The following is a 25,844-nucleotide window of genomic DNA, read 5'->3' as shown; positions in this document are numbered from 1 at the left end:
CATGGCTGCCTATTTTTTTAAAGTCAGAATAAAGGCTCAGCTACAGCCTGACTTTATACAAAACTAATTGTGTCAAGCCCATTAATTAGGAAATGGCCACTGCAATTGAGAAGATGGATGAAGATGGAATGCTTCAGAAAGAAGGACATATATCACATCTCTTCTATTGCTCTGATCTATGCAAAATGACAGAGAAGCATCTCAGTGGGTTGTGGGGAATGGAGAGGAAGGACGCACTGTGACTGCAGAAGACAGGAGGAATTGATGGGGTGTGGATAAGCTAAACTCTCCACTCACTCCAGCTTTGAAGCTCAGGTGCAGTGTTTGTGGGGGGAGCTACGGGCCGTGATTGTGTGCTGTGGCAGCCATGTACATTTCAGCTGACACTGTGATGGTGTTTAATGTCAGAGGGAGCTGGGCACAGCGTAGACCAGCTTCACTGAGAAGTGCCCAGAGCAGATGATTTCCAGCAGCACTTTAATCTGACTTAATACCTAACATTGCAGTTCCACAAGCATCTTAGTACAGTAATTATTAGCTGTTATCAGCTCTCTTGTCCTTGCATTATGGGATCTCACCATCACACTGGCTCCCTGTTTTGCATTACTGCTGGCACTGCTTTCCTAATCTGTGTTGCTGCTGGAATGCTTATGGAGAGGATGATGCCCAACTGGAGTGAGCATCCAGAGATGAGCAGAGCACAGGGCTGTCCCATTCAGAGGCAAAACCAGTGTGCATCAGCCTGGAGTCCTGGTAGGAGCACAGCACAGTGAAACCACAGCCAAATCCCACGTGTCTTGTGGCATCTGCAGTTCTGTAAGTGGGGATTATTAACTCTCATATTTACTCAGCAAAAATATCAGCCCATATAGAGATACCCTGTGTGACGAAAACCAGGATTTTTATTTTTTTTTTTATCAGAATCAACTATAATTTTTTCCCCGCTGATACTTGAGGTTCATTGGAAACAAGCCTTTATAAAGTGCTGATCCTTGAAAAAAGCAACTTGTTTGTGTGTTTCATGATCATGGGCCTGATTCTGCCTTTGCTAAGGTTAAGGATAATACTTTCATTGATTTTATGGAAAGGAATTTGGCTCAAATGGGAGTCAGCAAATCTTTCTTGCACCATTACCATCCCAGCCCCTGTCTAAGTTTAGTGAGCTGTTGTTTTCCCAAAGTCCCAGAGTCGGAGTCCTTTAGATGTAGAAGCTCAACTTTGAGTCTTTATTAAGAAAAAAAAAATTATTGACCTCAAAGTGGTAGAAAATTCCCTTGAAAGTGAATTCCTGTTTTGAGCAGGAATCATGGCTGCTGAAAAGCATGAAAGCTAAAATGTCCCATTTCTGAATTTTACAGCTTGTGCAGCCGGGCTCCACCTACTGAGTGTGTGTTGTTCCTGATAAAAGCCCTGAACCAGAGTGGTAGAAACACTTCAATAAGCAGATCTGTGGGATATTTAACCAATTTCAACAAAAGAAACTACATGCATGTACCCAAAGAGTTGTTGTTCAAAAGAAACTGTGTTGCTTATGGCTGTCCACACATCAAGTGGGTTTTCCTTACAAGCCCCTGGATTGCATGCCCATGCACAAAGGACTCTCCACAAGGAGGCAGCTTTGGGGCATCTCCATGTAGCAGCAGAGAAGAACATGGCAGGGGAGAGCATGGCCAAATTCTAGTGAAGTTTTCTTGCTTTCTCCCATCTCTCAGCTCCAAGACCTGATGAAAATTAGTTTAAGTGACAATATGTTAGCTGTGTGGCACCTCAGTAAAGGTACGGCTGGAGCTTCTTTCACTGAGCTCCACTCTTTCCTTGGGAACATCTTGACAGCATCCAGATCCTTGTACTCCACACATGTAAACCTTTATATTTTGTCATAAAGCCAAAAGAGAAATACTACAACCAACAGAAGGAACAGTGATAAGGCAACAGCTTCTGATTTAGGATTCTCATTCCTAAGTTTTCTTTATGTGTTGATTTTATTGTTATTATTATTATTATTTAAATGATTAAGCTTGAGCTTCTGTTTGCTTTTGTTATTGGCAGGAAACATTATGGCAAGTATTGGCATGGTAAAAGATTGTCTGGCATAAAGTGTGGTATATACAGGGCCTTGTTCAGAATTTTTAAGAAATGGGTTTGAAGTTTGGTTAATTTCAAAATGTGTGAAAGAAAAAAAAGAAGGATGGGAGAGTCAGTAATGCTGCTTTCCAAATTAAAGTGTTGTGCAGTTCCTGGAAATCAGTTGCACTTTCAGTCTCTTTCAAAGGAAAGTCTACTCTGTGGTTTCTTGCCAACATTCAGGATTTAAGCAAATTTGCACAAATAAGAGCAGACTTCCCTACCATCATTCATACAAAATGCTTGAAGATCTGAATAAAGGGAAAAAACAGAATTACTGACAAAGAAAATACATGTAATGAAAGATGTAGTGGACACACATTGCCAAAAAAAAAAGGTTGTTAACATTATTGGTCTTGAACTTGCCCTTAACTGTAGATGCATACAGTCTTGTGAAAGCAAGGCTTTCTTTGTGTTTTTCTTCTTTTCCTTTTATGAAACTGAAAAATAATGGGAGAATCTTGGATCTTGTGGCTCGTTGTGCTGAAAATTATGGGAACTAAACTCCCAGCATACAGCAATCAACCACTGATGCCCTTTAAGTAAGTGAGATGAGTTTTTTTTTTAGACATCAGAACATTTATGTCAAAACAGAGAGGCTGGCAGACAAAGGAAAGTTTTGACAACTTGGAATAACTCGTTAAAAATGTAAAATCATTAATTTTGGCTCCGTTTGTCCGCTTTCAAATTCACAACAGAGATAACGCATTAAAGAAAATAATGAGACGCAGGGTTTTTTTGGCAGGAGAGGAGGACTAATTTTTGATGTAATTACTGTCACGAGCAAAATAAAACTTGTGTTCCCCAGCTGTAAGTAAGGTAAAAAGGAAATGAATGTGTATTAATAAGAGCATAGTTCTGCACTCTCTCAAGGTGCCTTTTCTCTCCCCTGTATATACTGCCTATTTAAGCTCATAGGTCTTGAGAGGAATACCTGCTGTCTTAGAACACAGAGCAGCCTGCTCATAGATCTCCACGATTAATAACTGCTGCTTTGGGGCTCTGGCAAAATGCCCTCCTAACGATTTGCAGTGACCTGAGGTTACTGTTGCATGCCAGAAATAGCCAAGGTGCAGCTTTTGAATGCATGTATGCACACTGACCATGCACGTGTGCAGTGTTAGTTTGCAGGGTGTGTATATCCTTCACTCAGCTTTGCATAGCTTGGGTCAGCAGAACTTGGAGAACAGAAGGCTCCAAGGAGACCTCATTGTTGCCTTCTAATACTTCAAGGGAGCGTATAAACAGGAGGGGAAACGGCTGTTTATGAGGGTGGATACTGATAGGACAAGGGGAATGGTTTTAAACTGAGACAGGGGAGGTTCAGGTTGGATATTAGGAGGAAGTTTTCACCCAGAGGGTGGTGAGGCACTGGCACAGGTTGCCCAAGGAGGCTGTGGATGCCCCATCTCTGCAGGCATTCAAGGCCAGGCTGGATGTGGCTCTGGGCAGCCTGGTCTGCTGGTTGGCGACCTGCACACAGCAGGGGGTTGGGACTAGATGAGCATTGTGGTCCTTTGCAACCCAGGCCATTCTAAGAACTGTATTGTAAGCATAAGGGGTTATTTTGGTGTGAGCCAGTTGTGTCAGTGGCAGTCAGGCAGCCCTCTCGGGTTGGCTTTCCCTCTCTGTCCAAAGTCCTCTTCCTGAATCACATGGAGATGTGGAGGGAGAGTTTTTGAGCCTGAGCTGGAGATCCGGAGGTTCAGGATGAGACTTCCCCTTGTTGCAGGCTCTTGCCCCATTGCTTTCATGAGAGGGCTCACATGTATTGAGTTAGCTGCATCTCGTCAGGAAAAAGGAATCATAGAATCAAAGAATGGCCTGGGTTGAAAAGAAGCATAATTATCATGTAGTTTAGACCCTCCTGCTGTGTGCAGAGTCGCCACCCCCGCAGCCCAGGCTGCCCAGAGCCACATCCAGCCTGGCCTTGAATGCCTGCAGGGATGGGGCATCCACAGCCTCCTTGGGCAACCTGTTCCTGTTTGTCTCCACCCTCGATGAAATGAGGCTTAGAGACATTTGTGTGCAATCTCTAACGGCAATGTATTTCAAGTGGGCTGTTCCCAGAGCACAAGGAGCTGCCCTCCTAATTACTTTGAAATTCAAAATTCAAAGTTGAAAATTGCCATAGGAGCAGAGCAGTTCTGGCACACAGTATAAAGGCCCACTGAAGCCTTCTCAGGCAGAGTCCATCATAAATTTGAGGCAACCCACTTTTTTATTCAGCCAAATCAATTTAATGTCTGGGAATTACAAAACAGGAATTTTGGTTTTTTTCTACTGCTTTAGGAATACAAACATACACTGAGAGGATGAGATGCACTGATTTCAAAATCTCAGAGAAGGCTGTGTTTGGCAGCAAGAAATCCCATCTCACCCTTCAGAAGATACCTTTTAGAGTTCACCCAAGAAGATCTCTGGAATCACAGCACTTCCTTCAATTTATAAATTACTTTTAAAGGCAAAGAATTTCTGATAAATGTTTTGTTGTTGCATTTCAGTGCTGTTTCAATTTCAACCCAAAGATAATTAAATACGTATTAAAAAGTGTAAGAGACATCTGAAAAAAAATGTTATTTTCTCACCATTTTTTAATATAATAATGAAAATAGTAAACATGAATATCTTTATTTTAAGCTACATAATTACTTACCTGTAAGGTATGTGTAAGGTATATGTTCTGATATTGTGTGCTTCCCTAATTTAAGCATCAAGGCTATGTTTAATCATCCATTCTCTAGGAAAAATAACTAAAACATTAAAACAGATATTAAAATAATTGTTTAAATTAAGACTTCCTTTTGTTAACTAAAACAACCAAGAAAAATGTAGTCTCTTTTCACTTAAATCAACGTTTCCTGGCTGTAGCCCGTCCTTGGTTCTGAGGGGAGGAGCAGTGATGCATGCTTGCTCCTCTTCGTAGAGCTCCTGTTTCCTTAGAGATGTCTGCAGTTGAGAATCAATGCACAAGGGACAATTTCATTTGCCCTAAGAACTTTCCATGGCTCTTCATATTTGCTCTGCTATTTGGCACTATGTTCCATCCCCATTTCTCTCCTCCAGAATTTCTTCTACATAGCCTTCCCACATTACTCTGCATCCTCTCTCACCTTTATAAAATTCATTGAATCTCCTGGCTCCTCTCTTCTATCCTTTGCTCGAAGAATAAATTCTCCTCAAAAGAAGCTGCAACACAAACAAGCTGTTGGCTTCCAGTCTCTGTCATGGTCATTTTAAGTGGATACCATCATTTCTGTGTTGCTCAACAAACAGGAGGTTGGTCCCATTCCAGGACTAAGTGGCTGTGCTGTCACCTCTGAACTATCTCAGTTCTGTTGCTAGAGTCTATTTGGCAGCTGAATTCAGGTGCTTGAGAGTTTCATCTCTCTGTGAATCTAATGTTGAGATCTTCCGAGTCCCAGCTAGGTCTGGGCTCAAGCAGAGGGCAGGCTGGCATTGTTAAGGAGCACAGATGAGAGAAGTGCTCAGTGATAGCACTAGAGTTTGCTCAGGAAGAAGCTGTGTGCCAGTTCACAACTACTTTTGGGGAGGTAGGATTGAGGTTTCTGGAACTGAAGTAAGGGGAGCTCCAGGATCCAGAGAGATAATGGTCTCCAGCGGGAATGGGACATCGTAAGTCTGGGATTTCAGTGAGCTCAGATTTAAATAGTTCTGTTGTCACAGATGAGCATCTCCTTCATGGCTGGTCCCACGCACGGTCAGCTGCCTGGTTTTTCTGTCTTGGTCCATGCATGTCACCCCAGGGCAGAGAACTTTGCTGACTGTGCCAGACACAGCATGAAGCAGCCCCTTCCTGGGCTCATCCCATTGACGTGGTGGGCTCAGTTTGGGTATTGCTGAGAGCCATAGGAAAGTGATCTGTAGCTCTGCTCAGCAAGCAACTTCAGAATGTTCTGAATTGTCACTACTTTCATGCTTACAGTCTTACCCAGCAGAATAATTGCTCTTTCAAAGTGCATAAAGTCTCTTTCAAAGTGCGTAACTTGTGCTGGTGTTATCAAAAAGACTAAAGGTGCATTTCTGCACCTTTGAAACTGGTTTCTTAGTACCAAATATAAGTGACATCACTGGGACAAACTTATTCCTAAAAGCTAAATAGAGGATATGCTGCTTTGCAGAACAAGAGAATGATTTCTCTGGTAGGAGCAGTTAAGGACCTCATTTTCGGGATGGAGTCACTATCCTTACATTAAATGGGGTTGCCTGATATATTTCTCCTTCTGTGTATTTATTGATGATAAAGACAGCTGGCTTCTCTAGTGGCACTGCTCTTCTTAATTACTTTTCAAACTGTCCATCACAGGAACATGTATCGACTAGACTTGGGATAGTATTCAGTGAATGTACAGATAGCCCAGTCCTAGGCTTACAAAGCCAATAAACCTCTAGAAGTACTTGCAGTGCATATGAAGGACTGGGTAAGTCAAGAACTCCGCTCAAGATCCTTAGCTGTGCCTGAGGCCAGGGATGCAAATGTCAGCATGGTTTCAGATTTATTCTCACCCCGTGACACAATCCCAAATCCCTGTAGATGGAGAGATACATGGACAGAAACCACTATCACATTTGGCAGTAATTATTGTCCTCCTAGTGATCTCCACTGCCTGCAGTAGTGTTCCCACTTATTGTGTGAGATGATCCCTGGAGCCCAACAAAGAATCAGGCTAAGATCAATACCAGAAGGAATTCTGAATCATAGGAAAGATTTCCTATGATTCATCGAAGAGGCAAGATTATCTTCCTTGAAAAGCCACAAGCTTCAATCTTATACAACTAGAGAATGCAGTAATGGTATTGATGCAAATTCCTCCTATTTGACTTTGCACACGCATGAACTCCATGACAAGAAAATGAGTTGCAAGGACAAATACTCTAAAAAGAGTTTCCATGTCTCATAAGTAAAATAGATGATCTGTGGAAAGCAGATGCCCTTTCTTTCTGCAATATCAAATAAATATTTACCAGCCTGGAATTAGCTAAATTGTCACTGAGCTGGTGAATTTACAGCAAAGACTAACTCAAGATGGTTTGTGGATATCTAGGGTATTATGGCCTATGGCCATTCCTAAAACTGAACAAACAGAAGCTTTGAGAATTGTCCGAATCTGTTGCCAAGGGGTTTGATTTCACCATAAATATTTCTTAGATGAATTTTGGAAGACAAATAAAAACTGGAAGAACTTCTTCCACTGCTGCCCCTGAAGACCCACTGTGTGAGTACGTGCGGTCTCCAAATGGAAGCTGTAGGTTCCCCAGGAGACAGTTGAGTTCAGTGCCTGCACAGTTGTGCTCAAGAATGATGTTGAACAAAGCTTTCACTAATGGACGATCAGGGACCCAGGGTGGAGCCACTGGCTGTTGTAGATGGTCTGAACACAGTTTACTTTGCATTGGTGATGAACCCTTAGGAGCCCTTTTAATCTGTGGGCAGTCAGCAGCTGCTAAGGTGCAATGCCAAGTTCATTTAACTGCCCCGTGAAGCTTGTACACAGGGACATGTGCACATGCTGTGAAACATCTGGAAGAACGTCTCTCCACCTCCTGTCTTCCTGCAGTCACACCCTTCTGGGTTCTAGGTCTACATTTGGTTGCATTCTTGTGACCACATTCCATGCTACCATTTAGTATCATGGAGGAAATCTCTTACCTCTTGGTCATTATGTCTGTGGTTTGATACTTAAGTTGTGCAGCTTCTCAGTCTGAGAACATTAAACTTGCAAGAGATGTAAAGTATTGCTGTCTCTGTCCCCACTAGGAAACTCAAAGTAGTGCAGAAAGTCATTGCTTAGCACAGTGTATCTTGGCTTGACCATTTTAATTCAGACTCTTTTCCACTGAACAGGGAATAATCTTGGAAAGTAGTTCTCAGGAGGCTGCCACAGCACTGAGGATCTGTTTCCACCCAGCAGGAAGAAGGTTTAGGCTGTGTCAGGGAGTGAAATGGTTCATGGCCTGACCTTGGAAAGCTGAATGCGTCTGTTTCCTCAGTTACATTATGGATCTGGAGAACAACTTCTGTTCAGCTTTATCTTAAGTTCAGATCCCCTGTTTGGAGAGATCTGAAGTCTGTCATCTTTGAAAACTGTCCTTTAGGACTATTTAAAAATGATGATAGTAAGCCAAGCAATGGATAGCATTGTGGCAAACAAGACAAAGTGACCAAGATCCTTTTTTCCTGTGAAGGTCCTGTGATCTGCAGAGGGTAAAGAACAAATGAAATCATCTCAGAGTGGATGGGTATTGCTCTGCAGCTACATGGAAAGGTGTTAGGATTAAATGTGGGAAAATATCAGTACTGCAGAGCAGATTTTGCTTTAATTTCACCATAACCACATTCCTGGGAGATTTTGGCTTCGATAGGAGCCCTGTGCAATTGTGCTTTTGGAAATGCAGCATCACTTTTGGTGGTAGCCCAGGGGATACCCATGGAGATGTTACTGGTAGTGCAACAGTCAGTGAGCGCAGGGCAGATAACAAGTCTTTCACAACCATTTACAAAGGTTTAAATTATCATTTGTTTTCCTGGAAAGATGGTGAGGCCATCAAGGAGAATGTTGGAGCAGCAGGGAACAATCCCTGTGCAGACCAGAGCAGCTTTGAGAATTACCCCGGCCCTGGCAGTCCACCAATTTTCACTCACTTCTGTCTTCCTCTGATTTAAGGAATGGAAATACCACTTCTGAAAGCCAGCAACAACTGAGACACGCTGATTACCCACGACAGGGGAGACAAATCCTGGGCTGCTGCGCCTGCTGTCTGGAAAGCACACGTTACATGTAGCCAAGGCTTCATTAGCTTTGGGTCTTCCTGGGTGGCAGAAGTGCCACTTGCGGGACATTGCACAAAGCAGTCCTTCCATTACAGCCTTCTGAAGAAGACAGACTTTACACTGGGCATTCGTTCTGCTAAGGCTGAAGGAGTGGGCAAAGATCTGCGTACATGCATGTGTGTTGAGAACATAGCTGTGGGTTAAGCAGGAAGTTCAGGGTAGCTGTACTTAGTTTTTGGCCAGACTTGAGTCTGCCAAACATTCCTAGCCCAAACTTCACATGCTGTGCTGTCTGCCCTCCTCTACCTTTAACAATGAGTACAGTTCTGCTGGGGTCACACTAGGCATCTGACAATAATTGGCAAACGGAGCCCTTGTCGTCTGCTTGCATCACTAGTAGGCAACAATTCAGTGCTCTAGGCTGTAGTTCTCAGGCTGTTAACAGGAACAGCCCGGTGCCACTTGTGTTCTGTCCCCACTAGGAGATTGGCATCCTGAGCCTGTGGACATTTTTGTGGTGTAAACTGTCTCCCAGTGCTTGCTCATGCTTTAGTGCTTGCTTTCCCAGTTCTCGGATGTAGTCACTGCCAGCAGGCAGGACTTGGTGCCGTCAATTGAAATTCATGCTTATCTCTGTAATCCTATTGTTTATTTAAAGTGAACAAAGAAGATACTATGGGCAGCATTACTCTTCCCTCTGTCCTTTCTTAGCATCATCCTTTAATCCATATTAATTTTTATTAAAATGGTTCTCTTTAACATCTCTTTAGCCTTTTCCTTGTCTGCACAGGCTCTGTTGCCTCCACGGCTCTGATACCCAAAGGAAAAGTCACAAGGCTATTAGCACTGTCTCAGCATTATAGTTATGTCTCTCCAGGACTGCATCATGTCTGGATAAGACCCCCTTGCTACTACTGGCTACCGAAGAGGTAAAGCTGAAATGAGGAGAGCTAAAAAAATCTCCTTATTCTTAATTTAGGACTCTGAAATATCTATGGGTTTCAATTACCAGTTATAATAAGGATGTTGTGTGCAAATTTGCTGAACTTGAATGAATTTTCCTCTAGCTTTCACCTTCTTGTTACTTGGGGCATTTCACTATGAGCAATGGTTGCTGTCGTCCAAACAAGTAAATGAGATGCTTTTTATTTATACCCTCTTGCTGAGAGGGACGTGTATTGCCAGCTTGTGTTTTCCAGGATCAAGATAACTGCTATTCCTTTCAACAAGCATTTTTTTTTCACAACTTTGCTGATGAAGTTATTTTTTTCCTATAAAACGCAGTTCTCCTTACTGAGGTCTTGCTTTGGAATCCAATTTCGTTCTCCCTCCAGGTAGTTTCTGTGGCACCATTAACTTCAATGAATTCTCCTCAGGTTTTGATTAGAAATTCTGCTATTTTTTAGCACATGCTTGTAAAGGTTCAGTCTTCAAGGAACAGCGGTGAACTTGTAGCTTAACTTACTGTGTAACAGAGTGCCCAGAAGCTCTGCCAGGATCTCTGCACAGGGTTTGATGAAATCCTTGGCTGACTGTCTTTAAGAAAATTTCTTATCTCTACCTTTGCACAGTTGGCACTTGCCACGCCTTGTGTTGAATTTCATTCAACTTCCACTTTCTTCTGTGTTAGTCTACGAAGCTGATGCCGGATTTCTCTTCCTTCCCTGATTTTGATCCAAAAACTCCTAGTATTTTGTCTGATAAAATAACTATGTAATATTCTTTAACCTTCACATAGGTTTGAAGTAGACTGAGGCCTGGGTGTCAAACTCATCAGTGTGCTGAGAGCAATGGCTCCGTTCTGTGCATAACTGTTCACGTCTGCGTGTTGAAAATGGGGACCAGTAGACAGATTCAGAGGCAAGTCAAACTGCGGTGTTTGGTGACCGTATGGTCTGTAAATGGCATCAGGAGTCCTATATCATTAAAGATCATCCATTCATCTTTTCTTTATCCTGAGGACCTGAGAGTTGAAACTTAGGATTTGCAGACCACCGTCTGCTCAGAGTGAACTCTGCCTTCCGAGTTAATACTGACCACAGATGTGTATCTGCTTCTACTGAGATTTACAGCTGAGTATCAGTGGAAGTTCTGGCTGGCTTTGTACATTTTCCAACCTAATGCAATCAGGAACTGAAGCCCAGAATGTTCCCCCATCTGCAGGGCACTTAAATCCATGGCAGCAGAATCAATTCTGCATTCAGGGTCCCCTTTTATCTGCTCATCACAGAGAAGCAACAGATGCCCAGCCTCTTGGAAAAAAAGTAAGCCCATTTGAAGTCAAAATACAGATTTATTCTCCACCTTCAATTGTAACAACACATTTGATAGTGTTATAGCAGAGACTTTGATTTTGCATTTTGGGTTTGGTGAAGGAGGCTCCCAGAGAGCACCAGGTGAATGCAGCACATGTAGGCAGTTGCCCCAGTTTCTGCACAGGTCACTGTGTGCTCTGGGAACACCAGAACTGAGAAGGAGAGCAGCGCACAACTTTGCACAGAAAGTCATTTAATATTTATGCTGCTCATCTTGTAGCCACCATGGAAAGCAGAAGCTAAGATTGCTTTTACATGGAACACCACAGAATCCCATAATTGCAGAGTTGGAAGGCACCTCAAGAGATCATTGAGTCCAATCCCCTGCTAAAGCAGCTCCCTATGGGAGGTCACACAGGTAGGCGCCCAGACAAGTCTTGAATATCTCCAGAGAAGTAGACTCCACCACCTCTACAGGCAGCCTGTTCCTGTGCTGCATCACTCTCACAGTAAAAAAGTTCTTCCTTGTGTTTGTATGGAACTTGGTTTCAGTTTTTGCCTATTGCATCTTATTCTGTTGCAGCACACCACTGAAGAGTCTGGCCCACCTTCAAAATTTGACTCCCATGCTTGAGATATATAAAACGGTGATGAGATTTCCCCTCCTCAGCCTTCTCTTCTCCAGGCTGGAGAGTCCCAGCTCTCAGCCTTTTTTCACACTGAAGATGCTCCGTGCCTTCAGTCATCTTTGTGGCCCTCCAAAGCTCCTGTCTTTTTTGAAGTGAGGAGCCCGGCACTGGGCGCAGTGCTCCAGCTGTGCTTCCCCAGAGCAGAGCAGAGGGGAGCAGCACCTCCCTTGCCCTGCTGGCCACGCTCTGTGCAATGCACCCCAGGGTCCCATTGGCTTCTTGGCCACCAGAGCACACTGCTGGTGTGTGGTCACCTCTTGGTTACCCGGACACCCAGGTCCTTCTCCGCAGAGCTCCCTTCCAGTAGGGCAGCCCTCAGTCTGTACTGTTGCACGTAGTTATTCATCCCCAGGAGCACACTCTACCTCACTCACTCTTGTTGAAGCTCATTGTGTTCCTCTCTGCCCCTCTCTATCCCGTCCAGCTCTCACTGAATGGCAGCACAGCCCTTTGCAGTGTCAGCCACTCTTCCCAGCTTTGTTCTATCAGAATCCGTCTTCATTATTGATGGAGATATTCAATGGAGGGATTTTGAGAGTTTATTCTCAGCCCAAAGTGGCTGGTTCGTCATTCTTGTAAACTCTACCTAGTTGCATTTTCCCTTTGGAGAACATCCTGTTTCTTACACTTGGAAAGGTGCCCCTGCAGCATTTCTGCCACACGTCTGCCATATATCTGCTGTGTGTCTGCTGCACGTGTGCTGGTTATGTCCTGCATATGTGCTGCACTTCTCCATGTCCCTGTTTTGTGTCTGCTGTGCTTCTGCTGTACATTTGCTGGATGTGCACTGCACATCTTCATTGTGACTACTGTGCACATGTTGTGTTTCTCTGTGTCTATTTTGTGTCCAGTGTAAGACTGCTATGCGTCTGCTGTCTTCTTGATGTTTAGTGTGTGTTTTATGCACGTATGTTGTATGCATGCTTCATGATTACTGCATGTTTTCTCTTTCCCAGTATTTACTGAACATGTCTGCAGTCATGCTGAAGGTGGAAAACTCATGTATGCCTGAGTGGCTTATTCTGAGTATTCTGAAACACACTAGTCTCTCTCAGCCATAGGTCTGTTGCTTCAAACAACTACAAGTTCTTGCCAGAATACAGACTGGAACCTGGGAGATGGACCCTATACGGTGCTACTGAGATTGGCTGTTTTCTCAGGGTGCCCAGCCATCCCAGGAGCTCGTGCCTCCCCTACAGAACTTTGGGATTGGAAACCAGAGGAAGAAAACCTTCAAAAATCCCCACTGCTCAGGCAAAACTTCCAGGAAAAAAACAAGGATAAGTTCAGGAAAACATAGAGTGGTGTAGAATGATGGCACACCTGCTGGAATGTAATTTTCCTGGGCTCCATCAGCAGAGGACTGGCCAGCAGGGACAGGGGGGTGATCGTCCCTCTGCTCTAATCTTGTGAGGCTCCATCTGCAGCACTGTGTCCAGGTCTGGAGCCTCCAGTACAAGAAAGACAGAGACCTTTTGGAGAGGGTCCAGAGAAGCCACGAAGATGATCAGGGGGCTGCAGCACCTCCCTGTGAAGGCAGAATGAGTTCAGCCTGGAGAAAAGAAGACTGTGGGGTGACCTCATTGCAGCCTGCAGTACCTGCAGTGCCTGCAGTAGGGAGCCTACAAACAGGAGGGGAATCAACTCTTTGAAAGGATAGATAACAGCAGGACAAGGGGAAATGGTTTGAAGTTGAGAGAAGGAAGATTGAGGTTGGATGTCAGGGGGAAGTTCTGTGCTGTGAGAGCAGTGAGGTGCTGGAACAGCTGCCCAGAAAGGCTGTGATGCCCCATCCATCCCTGGAGGTGTTCAAGGCCAGGCTGGATGGGGCCCTGGGCAGCCTGGTCTATTATTAAATGTGGAGGTTGGTGGCCCTGCCTGTGGCAGTGGGGGTCGGAGGTTCATATCCTTGAGGTCCCTTCCAACCCTGGCCATTCTGTGATTTTGTGAGACCTCAGGATCTGAGGACGAACTAGCAAGAGAAGCTTTGCAGTAAGCACTAAATGGCATGGGAGGAAGGTAGAGGCACAGTCACAACATCTATAAGGCCACAGGCAGTGTTTGGGATGCTGTTCTGAAGCAATGAAAGGATGCTGAGACAGTATGGAGCTTGAGACAATATGTATCTTAGGTGTTTTCTTTGCTCGTGGCAGAATACTGGAGGGTCCAGTTTGCTATCTAAATTCACATCAGGAGCAATGCATAATTTTTCTCAGCAGTGATTTGGTACAAGGAAAACAACACAGACGTCTGTACTCAGCTGGGTGATGCTGTGCAGGCGGTGCAATAAACAACATCAGCCTGGCCTTTGTGAGAACAAACCAGATCCATCCAGAGACTAATTGAGATCGTTGTTTGAGTTGCTTAACACATTCAGGAGCAGCTAGAGAGGCAGTGTTCTTAGTGTTGCTCCTGCAAGGTGACTGGTAATACTAAGCTGCTAATTTTTTCCTGAAAGCTGTCCTTGGTGTTTCATTTTTTCTGTGCTTTCTCACTGAGTCACTTCAAGGAGCATATTGGCGTGCGGGGTCCTCTGGCTTCCATGAGAAGTGGAAGCAGATGCTGAGATTCTTATTTTAGATCTTGAAATCCTTTTATCTATTAAGGTTACTTTTTTCTTCTAAATGTATCCAAAGCATATACAATCTACGCAGGGGTTTGACAGCATTTTGGTTTTGGTAGGAGGTGAGGGTTCAGTTGTGCAGTTTGCTAGAACAATGAAATATGAGCAATGAAGGCATTTCTGTTCCGGGCTTTAAATGTAGGTGTTCCAATTCTGGTTTTAAAGTAGTAATCTCATGAAAAGTACTGGAAAGGACCATGTCCAGGCTGAAGGCTGCTCTCAGCCAAGACTCTGAAAAAGGACAAACTAGGGTTTGTTCTCAGATGTGATTTCCTCACAGCTGCCATCTGCAGCGACACAGACCAGCAGCAGAGCTGTTACAGAGCACTAGGGAAACGAGAAGAGACTGTTATCTGGAAAATGAACTCGCTGGTCTAGCTGAGGTGAATAGACTTGTTTCCAGAACGAAAATAAAAAAAATAAAGCAACCAATGCTTTTATAGTTTTTAAAAATCAGATTTTGGTGTTGCTCCACTCAGCCGCATCCGTACGTTTGCTCCTGTGCTGAGGCACAGCTTAGCTAGAGGTATTTCTACCAGTAGATTAGATATATATGTAGTTATGAAAGTGTATTTCACAGTGAAATGGATTGCAGGGAACAGTAGGGAACGTAGAATCATGGAATCATGAAACAGTTGAGGTTGGAAGGGATCTCAATCCAACCCCTGCTCAAGAAGGGTCACCCGGAGCAGGGTGCCCAGAGGACCATGTCTGGATGGCTTCTGAAGACCTCCAGGGATGGAGGCTGTGGTCAGCCTGCTCCAATGTTCTGTCGCTGTCACAGTGATGAAGTGTTTCCTGATGTTCAAACTTTGGTGTTTCAGAATCATTCTGAACTGCATAGCAGAAGCTGCCTAGTGTGATTTGATCACACCACCATCTCTGTGCAATGATGATGGTAGCTATTAATTGTCAATCACCACCCCCAAGCAAACTACCGAATTGGTTGACATAAAGCTTGATTAATTCAAATGAGAATGTATGATCGATGCCAAACAGTATAAATCTGGGGCAATATCCTGATTAAATGACCATGGTGGTGTTAGAGCATGCATAGGTCTTTAAGTGGAAGAGACTTCATTAATAAATCCAGCAGTGAAATACAGAACAAGATCCCATAGCTGAAAGTATAAACTAGATGAATTCAGATCCCAAATAAAGCAGCCTTAACAGGGAGGATTGCTTCTTACTGGTATTCTGCCACAGAACATCTTTCAGTAGTGATTTTAGCTCAAATTCTCATTCTCTAAAAGTCATGATCCCTCAACAGTTGCAGGGTCTGGATGAACTCTCTACTTACCTGTTTACTGGCTTCCCCCAAGTGTTCGGTCCTTTGTTAGAGATCTTGCAAGGGGCTGCATTCTCAGGACTCCACACTGACAAAGTCACGGAGTATGGGCGTCGCGTGAGTTTGTGGATTTCATGTTTTCTTTTGGGAGACTTTCTGGGGAAGTCTGCTAGTTCATTTGTGGATGTGTAGCATGGCACAGCGTGGTGTAGATACCAAGCTGAAGTATATGTTTGGGTTGGGTTTCATGTCTTCTTTGCTATGTGTCATTGCTTAAACTGACAAAAAACGTTTGAAGATGAAGAAGCTATGGCCAGCTTGTCTGGTTGGCAGTTCGGAATGCACATATGTTTGCCACTCAGAATAAAAGAGCAAGACTTTGTCCACACTGAGCATATGCAGCACTGATGAGTTATATGCACAAGGAACAGCTGCCCTTGCTCTGTTCTGATGATGAAGACTTCACTTGCCTGTGGTTTTGGGGGTTGTTTGGTATCTAGGAGTCTCTGTTCCCGTGTGAAAAGATCTTGAACTGTGTCTAACTTTGTGGCTATGGCCCCATTCCTTACCTAGGATCCTACCTGCATGCTCTGCCTTATCAGAGTAGACCTGACTGTGCCTCAGTTCTTCACTCCTCCATGTCATCTTAAGAGGGTCACGCTAGGCATCTGGAGCTCAGATTTTACATTGTCTGACAGCCTGGAGTCATAAGAGTAGGTCTGTTTTCAGCTACTATGGCTGCTGCGAACAAATCACTCCATGAGCAATCTGCAGAAAAAAAATGTGTAAGGACATTTAGGCCCCATGCAGGGGGTGGAGCATCTCCATACCCCGTGCAGGTGTAGAGTTGCTTAGTTACATAGGTAGCTGCCATCCTTTGGGCCTGCCCTCTCCTGCCAGCCTGATGCACTTCAGGCAGCACCTGAGTTTCCTTTATGCCTCTCAGTTTGGGAGAGGCACTTTCCTTGGACACTTTCCTTCTTCCTACTCCTCAGGGACGCTGACACCAGATACAATTGATCCATACTTAGATAGGGTTAGAACCGGTCACACCTGTGTCTGTACCACAGGTCTCTCTTCTGGCCTCCACATGCTTTTAACTTGGCATGCATTTCTACTTGTCCTACTCAGCCAAGCTTTCACTCAGCATCCCTCTCTGGAGTCCATCATGCCCACCAGCCCGCCTGTGGGACCTTGAGTCGCTGCTGTTCTGGTCAGCTCAGCACAGCACCTCACCTGACATGTTGATTCTGCTCCAAGATCCAGCAGTCCCCACATGCACAGATACTGTCCACACCACATACTACCTCCAACCACACATGGACTAGCTATGTTGGGTCTAAGGAAGAGAAGTAGTTTGGGTTTTAGATCTTCAGTGGCCTCTCCCTCAGAGGACCAGGATGGGGCCAGACTTGCTCTCGTGCTTGTCTCTGCTCAGGTCCCTCTCTCTTACTGATGTGAGAAACTTCCAGATCTGCTCTAGGCAAATCAGTCTCCCCAGTAGATCATAGAAGAGCTCTGCCATGACACTTGGCCATTAATCCCCAACCTAGATTTCACTGTTGATGACACAGGGTGTTAACAACCATACATTTTGTGCAAGTCATCAGAGGAACAGAAGGCCAGTCTTTCTGTGCAGCATGAGCTTTGAGCTCCATGACCCTAGCACAGTGCATTGTAGCTGAAATGATGGCAGTCATTTCTCCCTCCGTCCCCTTTGCACAAATGTGTAGCTAATTGGGGCTTTCTGAACAGGGAGGTCAGAAGTCAGCTATTAAAATTTTGTATGGTGACTCCATTCGGTGGGAATTAAATGAGACTTATTTAAGCTTGGAGTGAGGGAGTGGATTTTGGCAGAAAAAATGGCGTTTAATAGACTATTCAACTGTTCTCATGCACCAGTAATATGTACAGAATGTCCAGTGGCACTCTTCAGAAACAGGAAAAAATTGTTTTTAATTTTCAGACCCAATGTGTGTGGCTCAAGGTTCCACTCGTACTGCTGCCCTGGCTGGAAAACGCTGCCTGGAGGGAACCAGTGCATTGTTCGTGAGTATCCATTTTCCTACTGAGGGCACCAGGGGGACTCACTGCCACGTGGGAAGGAAAACATAGCTCATGCTTCAGCAGATGACAAGACATTTCATAATCCACAAGGATAGAAGCAGTAATCGTTGGGTGTTCATGTCTCTACTACTCTTGTTCAAAGCAGGGTTGTTGCAGTCGGTCCCATTTAGTGCATGGCCTTTTATCTTCTGCTAAGCTGCTGCTGTTCCTTGTTGCTTGACAGCTTCTGTGTTTGCTCATAGGAACAATTTTAGTGACTCCTGAGAAAGTAATTTTGGAGTCTTCATTCAGATGAAATAATTTGGCTGCTAGGACAAGAGCTAGATGCTGCCATTGTAAGTACATTATCATGTGAAAGTGTCCACAAGCAGGAATTTGCATCTTTCTTTCAGTGTCCTGTTTCTAAAGCAGAATGCTGACTTGTGTGGAGCACACCTCTGTTTCAACAGGTAGCTGTCCTGTTTGGAATAGAGTGTTATTATACTCTCAAGTGCTGATACACAACTATACAATCCATTAAGGGCCTTGGGACCTGTAGCTGGTGATTCTCACTTCTGTAGAGTAAGGCATAAGCTATAGGGAGATGAAGGGGTCTGCCCTTCAGAGGATGCTCCCATGGGATAAATAAATGAGATTCTTACTGGAAACAAAAGGCATCGTTGTGCCTGTGTTTGATCATGCTACGTGAAGCACAGTGAGCACATACTGGAAATGAATGGTGTCCTGCAGATATTGACCATATCCTGGACATACCAAATAGCAGAAAGCACTCTGAGCTTGGATTTGCCCATATCTTAGATTTCTGAAAGAACCTTCTACATTAGAGCACGTTTGGAATGCTTTTTTTGCAAAACTTCCTAAAAATAATGGACAGTGAGATATTTCAAGCTGGGGAAAACCATAGGTCCCTTTTCTGGCATCTGTGACATAATGTTCACAAGTTATTTCACTGAAATAACTGAGCTGAAAACTCAGTTGTCTTAGTGAGGAATGCCTTGTGTTTCCTAGAAGGCAGTTGTCCAGGATCTCAAGTGCACAAAGCTGAGCCCAGAACTGCAAATCTTGTGCTTTTAGAAGAAATGGTGTCTAGTGCATCACAAGTGATGGGGTCAGTTTATGTGTCCTTGCACACACTGAGTAACCAGTGCCATCGTATGGCAAGCAACTCACTGAAAATCAGCAGTAAGTAACGACTCCAGAGTTAAGTGCATTTGACTTCACCCTTGGTGAAGGATTGAGTGGTAAGATCGATGTTCTGCATATTCTCCTTCACCTATGGGAAGAGATGAGCAAACTCAAAAAATCACCTTAGGAAGTCTGCCTCCCTGCGGAGAGCAGACACCCATGAAGCACACGGGGCTTCAGTTTAATTCTGATTGAAGCGAAGGGTTAAGGAACTGACAGCCAAATAGCCGTTCAGTGGCATGCAGGGTTAATAACACTGAGGGTTGTCTGCTGACTTCTCTCATAGCTGTAAACATGCCATCTGGGCTGGAGGTCCTCAGGGAATTCTGCCTTGTGATTGCATTTATAAAACACACAGAGATGAGGTTTCATGGGACTCTAATAAAATCTGCTTACACAGGTGAAACAATATCAGCTGTCAGCTATGCTCTTGGCTCCTATGGCATGGGAAGGGGAAGAGATTAACAGGGGTTCCTGACAAGAAAGGATAACATGAAGGCATCGTGCTAATGCATCTCTGCCTGACTCAGCTAAGCCTTCATTCTGCTGGAGCTGCATCGCAGTAACAGTCTGCTTGCTCCAAGCCAAACGATGGACTGCGCAGTGCTTCATGGGGCCACCAACATTTTAAAGAAACCTGTCTCACTGAATGTCACAGTGAGTGCAGACGTTTTTGGCAGGGAGATTCCACATTTTCTTCTGGGGTGAATATGCGGTAACAGAGGCAGCCACAGTGTGTGATAAAAGGAAGACATCTTTAGGATCATAGACAGGGTTGGAAGGGACCATGCAGGCCATCCAGTTCAGACTGCGCCATGAGGTGGGTGCCAGACTGGCCTTGGGCACCTCCAGGGTTGGGGCATCTCAGCTGGGCAGCCTGGAAGGAACTCATGCCCTGTGAATGAATGGATCCTTCTCTGCCATTGTTCTGCCCATACCAGGGTCCTCAAAATGTGGCCCATATTCTTCCCCAGGTTATTCTTCAAACAAGGTGAATTCACACCCCTTTGACAGCCAAAACAGTGCCTGTAAGCTCACACAGTAGCATGTTGCACTATTCACTGTCTCCTTCTCTTCCTCTAGCAATTTGCAGGAATTCTTGTGGTGATGGATTTTGTTCACGGCCAAACATGTGTACGTGCTCCAATGGGCAGCTCTCTCCCAACTGTGGCTCAGCTGGAGGTAAGAAAACAGTGGTGGTGATTCTTCTCCCTCTGGAGTATTTATGTGATTTCATAAAAATTCTGCAGTCGCAATAGGCTAGCGGGTCCTAAACGGACTTGGGCAGTATTTGCAAAATCTTTTATTTCTTTTGACTTATGCTTCTTTAGTATGAGAAATCTTGCAGGATAAAGCTCAGAAACTGAATTTCACAGCAGCAAATAGCAGCACTCCATCCACTCCTGACTGCTCCTTGAAGTGGAATTAAATGCATCACTGTTTTTGTTTACTAAACAATTATTTTTTCCAATGTTAAATTCATTCATGTTTTGCTTAGGCTGTGATTTAAATGTCAGGGAGAGTCGCTCAGTGCTTTCAATGAACTGCAGTGACACAAAGTTAACGTGCTGGCAGAGTTGGGAGTGCAGAAATTCCATTGCCACTTTTTCTGCCTTTTTCTCTCCTCTGAGGCTTTCAGGACAAAAACCTGAAAAGCTCGGGGAGGAACTTGTGTGGCTGAGGTTTTTGAAAAATACTGCACAGAAACAAACTGTGGAGGACTCTGAAGAGTGACAGTCAAATATCCAGTAGGCAATTCCCATAACCCTCTGGTAGCTCTTTCAGAACATATTCAAGATGAGATTCTGTGTGCAGATGCTCCATTACTCTACGGCATATGGCTCTGCACAGAAGGCACTCCTCCTGTTTGAGTCTGAATCATACAACCATAGAACTGTGGAATGGTTTAGGTTGGAAGGGACCTTGAAGATCACCTCGTTCCAACCTCCTGCTGCAGGCAGGGACGCCTCCTGCTAAACCAGGTTGCTCACAGCCTCATCCAGCCTGGCCTTGAATGCTTGCAGAGTGTGGGCATCCACAACCTCTCTGGGCAACCTGTGCCAGTGTCTCACCACCCTCACAGGAAAGAATTTCTTCCTAATATCATGTCTAAATCTACCCTCTTCCAGTTTAAAGCCATTTCCCCTGTTAGCTGATGGCCTTGTATATTCATCACTGGTGTGGACTTTCTGTTCCTCTGTGCAACTTTTCCCACTGTATTGTATGGTCGAAATGGATCTGGGATTTATGGTAGATAGCAGGATGAATAGGAGTCAGGAGTCGTCGTGGCAGTGAGTAAAACCAGTCACTGCAATCTAGATGAAGGAAATCATGATGAAAAAGTCAAAGATAGGTGTTGTCCTCTCTGTTAGCTGCTTAATGGGACTGTGGCTGGAGCATTGCATCTGGGCTGCCATTGCAAGAGGGATGTGTAGCAGATGAGGATAGATCAGCAGCGGGCTTGAGTGTGTGTCCTCAAAAGTGAAGCTGGTGGAACTGAGCTGATTTAGTCGAAGAAGAGCCAGAAGGATCTGTGAGTTCTGGAAGCTATGGAGGCAGTGGAGTTAAACTTTTCTTGGTGGTGGTAGCCAGTGTTACAATGCCTGCTGGCCACAAGTTGCAGCTTGGGATGTTTGGACTGTACACAAAAGGGTGGCGTGGTACTTGGACAGGTGACCAGGGGTGTGGGAGATCGCCTTCCTTGGGTGGCTTCAACCCTTGGCCGGAAAAAGAGCCATCGTGGCCATGGGGAGGCTGGATGGAGCCATTCAGCAAGCCCTGTAACCAACCTGTGTGTGTCTGTGCACGACTCTTTGGAAAACAGCTGATACCTACCAAGCAGCTGATAAGAAGCAGACAAAATCATCCGAGTCCTTCATAGGAAGGAGGTGGTTATCAAGTACTCTTGCCCATCCAGAGGAGCCGGTGAGGCCTGTATGTATTGAATGTCAGGCAGAAATTCTTCACTCGGAGGGCAGTGAGGCCCTGGCACTGCCCAGAGCTCCCGTTCCTGGAGCTGCCCCAGGCCAAGGATGGGCCCTGAGTAGCCTGAGCTGGGGGAACCCAGCGCATAGCAGGAGTGGGGTTGAGGGGGCTGTGAGGTCCCTTCCAATGCCAGACGTGCTGAAATTCTGAGTTTATGGTCTGTGTGTGCAGCTGGTGGCACAGTGTTTTAAGAATGCTGATTATTTTTTCCAGGGCTCTGTGCAAGGTGCCGAATCCAGTGGGATTTTTTAGGTCTCACGGCGATTGCTGGAAACAACTCAGTAATTTATTTTCCACTATTGCCCATCTATAGGCATGCTATTGTTAATAAAGTGACTTGCATCTGACTGCAGGCCAGAGACCAAGCCCCGTCGAGCCTCAAAACCACATTCAGAGCATGACACAAAGAAGGAAATTCTCAGTATCTGATCTCAGAGTGCCACGTTTCCCTTCAACCCTGCAGATGTCCCTAGAAAGTGCTCAGCACTGAAGCCTATGTGAGCACTGCTCTGCAGACCTCACCAGTGCTCTGCTGAGAGGAAGGTGCTGGAGACACAAAAGTTTCTGGAATGAGGGTCCAGATGTTAGCAATCACAGAGGAATGCGAGGAATGCTGTGAGCAGTATATACATTTGGGCACAGACTTGGCATTCCTCTGTGCCTGGGGTGGATTTCAGCAGGCACTCAGGGTTAGGGGGTAGGGTTGGTTTCTCTGCAGAGGCTTTATCAAATCTGGCATTCATTGAGGAGATGTTTGTATCTACATTTATCATGAATGCTTCAGGGAGGTAAAATAGTCAAACAGTGCATTCCAGAGGCAATAAAAGCTGCTCTGCCTCTCTCTGTCATAACAAAAAGTTTGGTTTCTTACTTGACATATTTAAAGAGTAATTTGCAAGTGGCTGTTTAGATAGTAGCAATCTGTTAGCAGACATAAAACTTGTCTGCAGACTGCACTGCTGATGGCTGGCAAATCAGCCACAGCCACAATCCTTTAAAATAAAATAACACTGATCCGGTGCAATGGGAAGAGTTAATTAGGGTGAATTGTCATTCTCTTTTTCCTAGAAATTTTGTCTCTGCTATCTTGGAAAATCCCAAGGAAGTGTAACAGGTCTTTCAGTTCTTGGTTGAATTATGTTCACTCCAAATCTAGCAGACCTCTCAGTGCCAGTGCTGCAGATAAATGAGATAGCAATGGGATCTCAGGGCCCTTGGGATCACAGCAGCAGTAAGGAATAGGACCTGCTGTGAGCAATCACTGCCAATTAGCTGGAAAATTTCTGGATGAGTGTCAAGGCATTATGTCTGCACTCCAAACTCCTAAATTTTCTCAACTTCATTAAATCTTAGTCCTTGCTGAATGCATTGAGTACAAAGCAAAGCAGACTGTGTAGGGAAAAGCTCTGACAGATGGACAGCGGACAGACATACATTTCCTAGCTACCTCTTTCTGGGTGGGTCTCCAAGATTTGTGGCATGTAATTGCTTTCCCAGCACTGATTAATTGTAGTGAGGGATGTAGGGTTAGAACATGCTGGAGACAGAGCTGTTTCCCAGAAAGACTGGTCTCATGTCTGGCAATCTGGGCAATGCTTTGAAGCCCTAAGCTTAGTTTCTTTAATGATTAAGTTTCATCTAAATTTGGCCTCATCTCTGGCCATAAAGCAATAGGAAGGACTGTAGACACTATAACTAATTCAAACCATACTAGAAATATATGAATTAAATGTACAGCACATGTGCTTAGCATTTTGAACGCAAAGCTCCAAGACTTCTCACTCTACTCCTTCCTGTCAGGCCTTCTATGAACAAAGCATGAACCGTGTAATAATCCTTATTGGACACTTATGATTCCTGCTGCCTTTTGGGCAGATGTTTCACTTGCACTGCCCCCAGCTCTTCTCTTTTGGAGCTGTTGTTACACGTAGAGAGAAGACACAAACCTCATCTGAGCATCTCCTTACACATGCATTCCCTTGTCCCACCTTCTTCAAGCTGCCAAGTCATAGGACAACAGAACTGTTAGAGTTGGAAGGGATACTTAAAGGTCATTTACTCCAACTCCCCTGCAGTGATCAGGGTCATCCACAGCTCAATCAGGTTGCCTACAGCTTGGTCCAGCCTGGCCTTGACTGTCTCCAAGGATGGGCATCCATCACATCACTGGGCAACCTGTTTCTGTGCCTCACTGCCTCTGTTGTAAAGACTTTTTCCTTATACCCAAATTAAATCTCTCCTCCCTTTTAGTCTGAAACCACTTCCCCGTGTCCTGTCACAACAGACCCCACTAAAGAGTCTGTCCTGTTCCTTCTTACAGCCCCTTTTGGTACAGAAGGCAGCACTCAGGTCTCTGCAGAGCCTTCTCTTCTGGGGGCTGGACAGCCCCAGCTCTCTCAGCCCTCCCATCCTGGCAGGCAGGAACTGTGATGAACGTGCTGAAAAACAGTTTTCACTTAACTTGCTATAACCTGAGGCACTCGCAATTTGAGTTGTCATTTTTGACAAAGAAAGAATGCGTTGTTCCAGGCATTTCAGTAACAAATGAAAGCTGTTTGACCTGTATTTGTAAGTCAGAGTTTAGTAATAATCCTCCCCTTTGGGGCTCTTCTGCTTTAATATCACATTCCTTAAATATTGTATAGTAATGAAGCAGTTAAACCTAGTGCTGGCGATGTGTTTCCATCAGTGTAAAATTGCCTGATTCTTCTGTATTACTATTGTTTTCCTACAGCGTATTATTCACATTCATTGCTCCATAATCTACAGTGGAAGCTGAACTTTAACATAGAAAGAATAGATAATGCATGCTTTTCATTGCAGATTTGTTAAAAAAACATCTCTTGTAGATGGATTTCATTAATAAGGCCACATGGTCATTGGAAAAAGAAGAGAAATACCTTTAACATTTATGATTTTCCTTCACAGAATAAATTCTACTCCCAAGCCCCCTCAGCATTTAACATGCTTGTAATAAGAAAACATTTTAAAGATTAAATAACCCAGGATGAGAAAAGCTTGAAAATAGAGCAAAAACTTTAAAATAGCTTAAAGGGTACACAAATATTTGAAATGTGTAGTATCCCAGAAGAAAGAGAAACAGGAGTAAATATGCCCTTACTCTCAGTCCCATGTCTTGTTTAATCAGGGTGGATCCTGTAATGAAGGATCCTCTGGTTTCCATAGAATGATGTCTATTTCTGTTAAAGACTGCTTGCCGTAAGAGAGCAGTCCCACCTTGTCCTGTGTGACATGGCCTTGAAGTGTCACCTCCCCTGCCTGTAGCATTCGTGTCTTGTCCCTGTTTCAACAGTGCAATGCTTCCAGCTGCAGTACAGCCCAAATGCCTTGTGTCCAGGGAACACGGAACAGACTACAGTGTTCATAGTTGTAACAAGCTCTGGAGTAATGTTACCTCAGTTAAAGTACAAGCCTTTAACCCACTGTGGGCACATATTCTATGGCAAGACTTCAGCAGTGACTTTGTTTAACTTGAAGGAATATTTAACATCACCTGTGCACTGAGAGGAGAGGAGATTAAGAAGGTTACAGATGAGGTGTGCGCCTCCTGCCATGGGCTGTTTTTTGCATTGTCTAGTAAGACTTCTCTGCTCTTCTCCACAGTCCAAACCTGCAATGTCAGATGCATGAACGGTGGAAGCTGCAATGAGGAATCTTGCCTCTGCCAGAAAGGTTACACCGGAACGTACTGTGGGCAGCGTAAGTACTTGCAACACCAGCTGTATGTGTGCACAGAGAGCAGAAGGGCAAGGCTAGGCTTGTACAGCCCCATAAATAGAGAGGTCACCTTGCACGTACCGATGTGCTGGTTGCA

General features: G+C 44.6%; 1 protein-coding gene across 1 annotated transcript in view; it reads left to right on the top strand.

Moving 5' to 3' along the window:
- The window catches only part of FBN3 (fibrillin 3), a 127,355-nt gene that overhangs the window by 7,645 nt on the left and 93,866 nt on the right, over positions 1-25,844 (top strand). The window contains exons 3-5 of the mRNA XM_048927668.1: positions 17,739-17,821; positions 20,108-20,206; positions 25,634-25,729. Of these exons, the coding sequence (XP_048783625.1) occupies positions 17,739-17,821; positions 20,108-20,206; positions 25,634-25,729 (278 nt within the window). The remainder of the gene's footprint in view (positions 1-17,738; positions 17,822-20,107; positions 20,207-25,633; positions 25,730-25,844) is intronic.

Source organism: Lagopus muta, chromosome 26, assembly GCF_023343835.1.
Source record: "Lagopus muta isolate bLagMut1 chromosome 26, bLagMut1 primary, whole genome shotgun sequence".
NCBI lineage: Eukaryota > Metazoa > Chordata > Aves > Galliformes > Phasianidae > Lagopus > Lagopus muta.
This window is presented reverse-complemented; position numbering and strand designations above follow the sequence as displayed.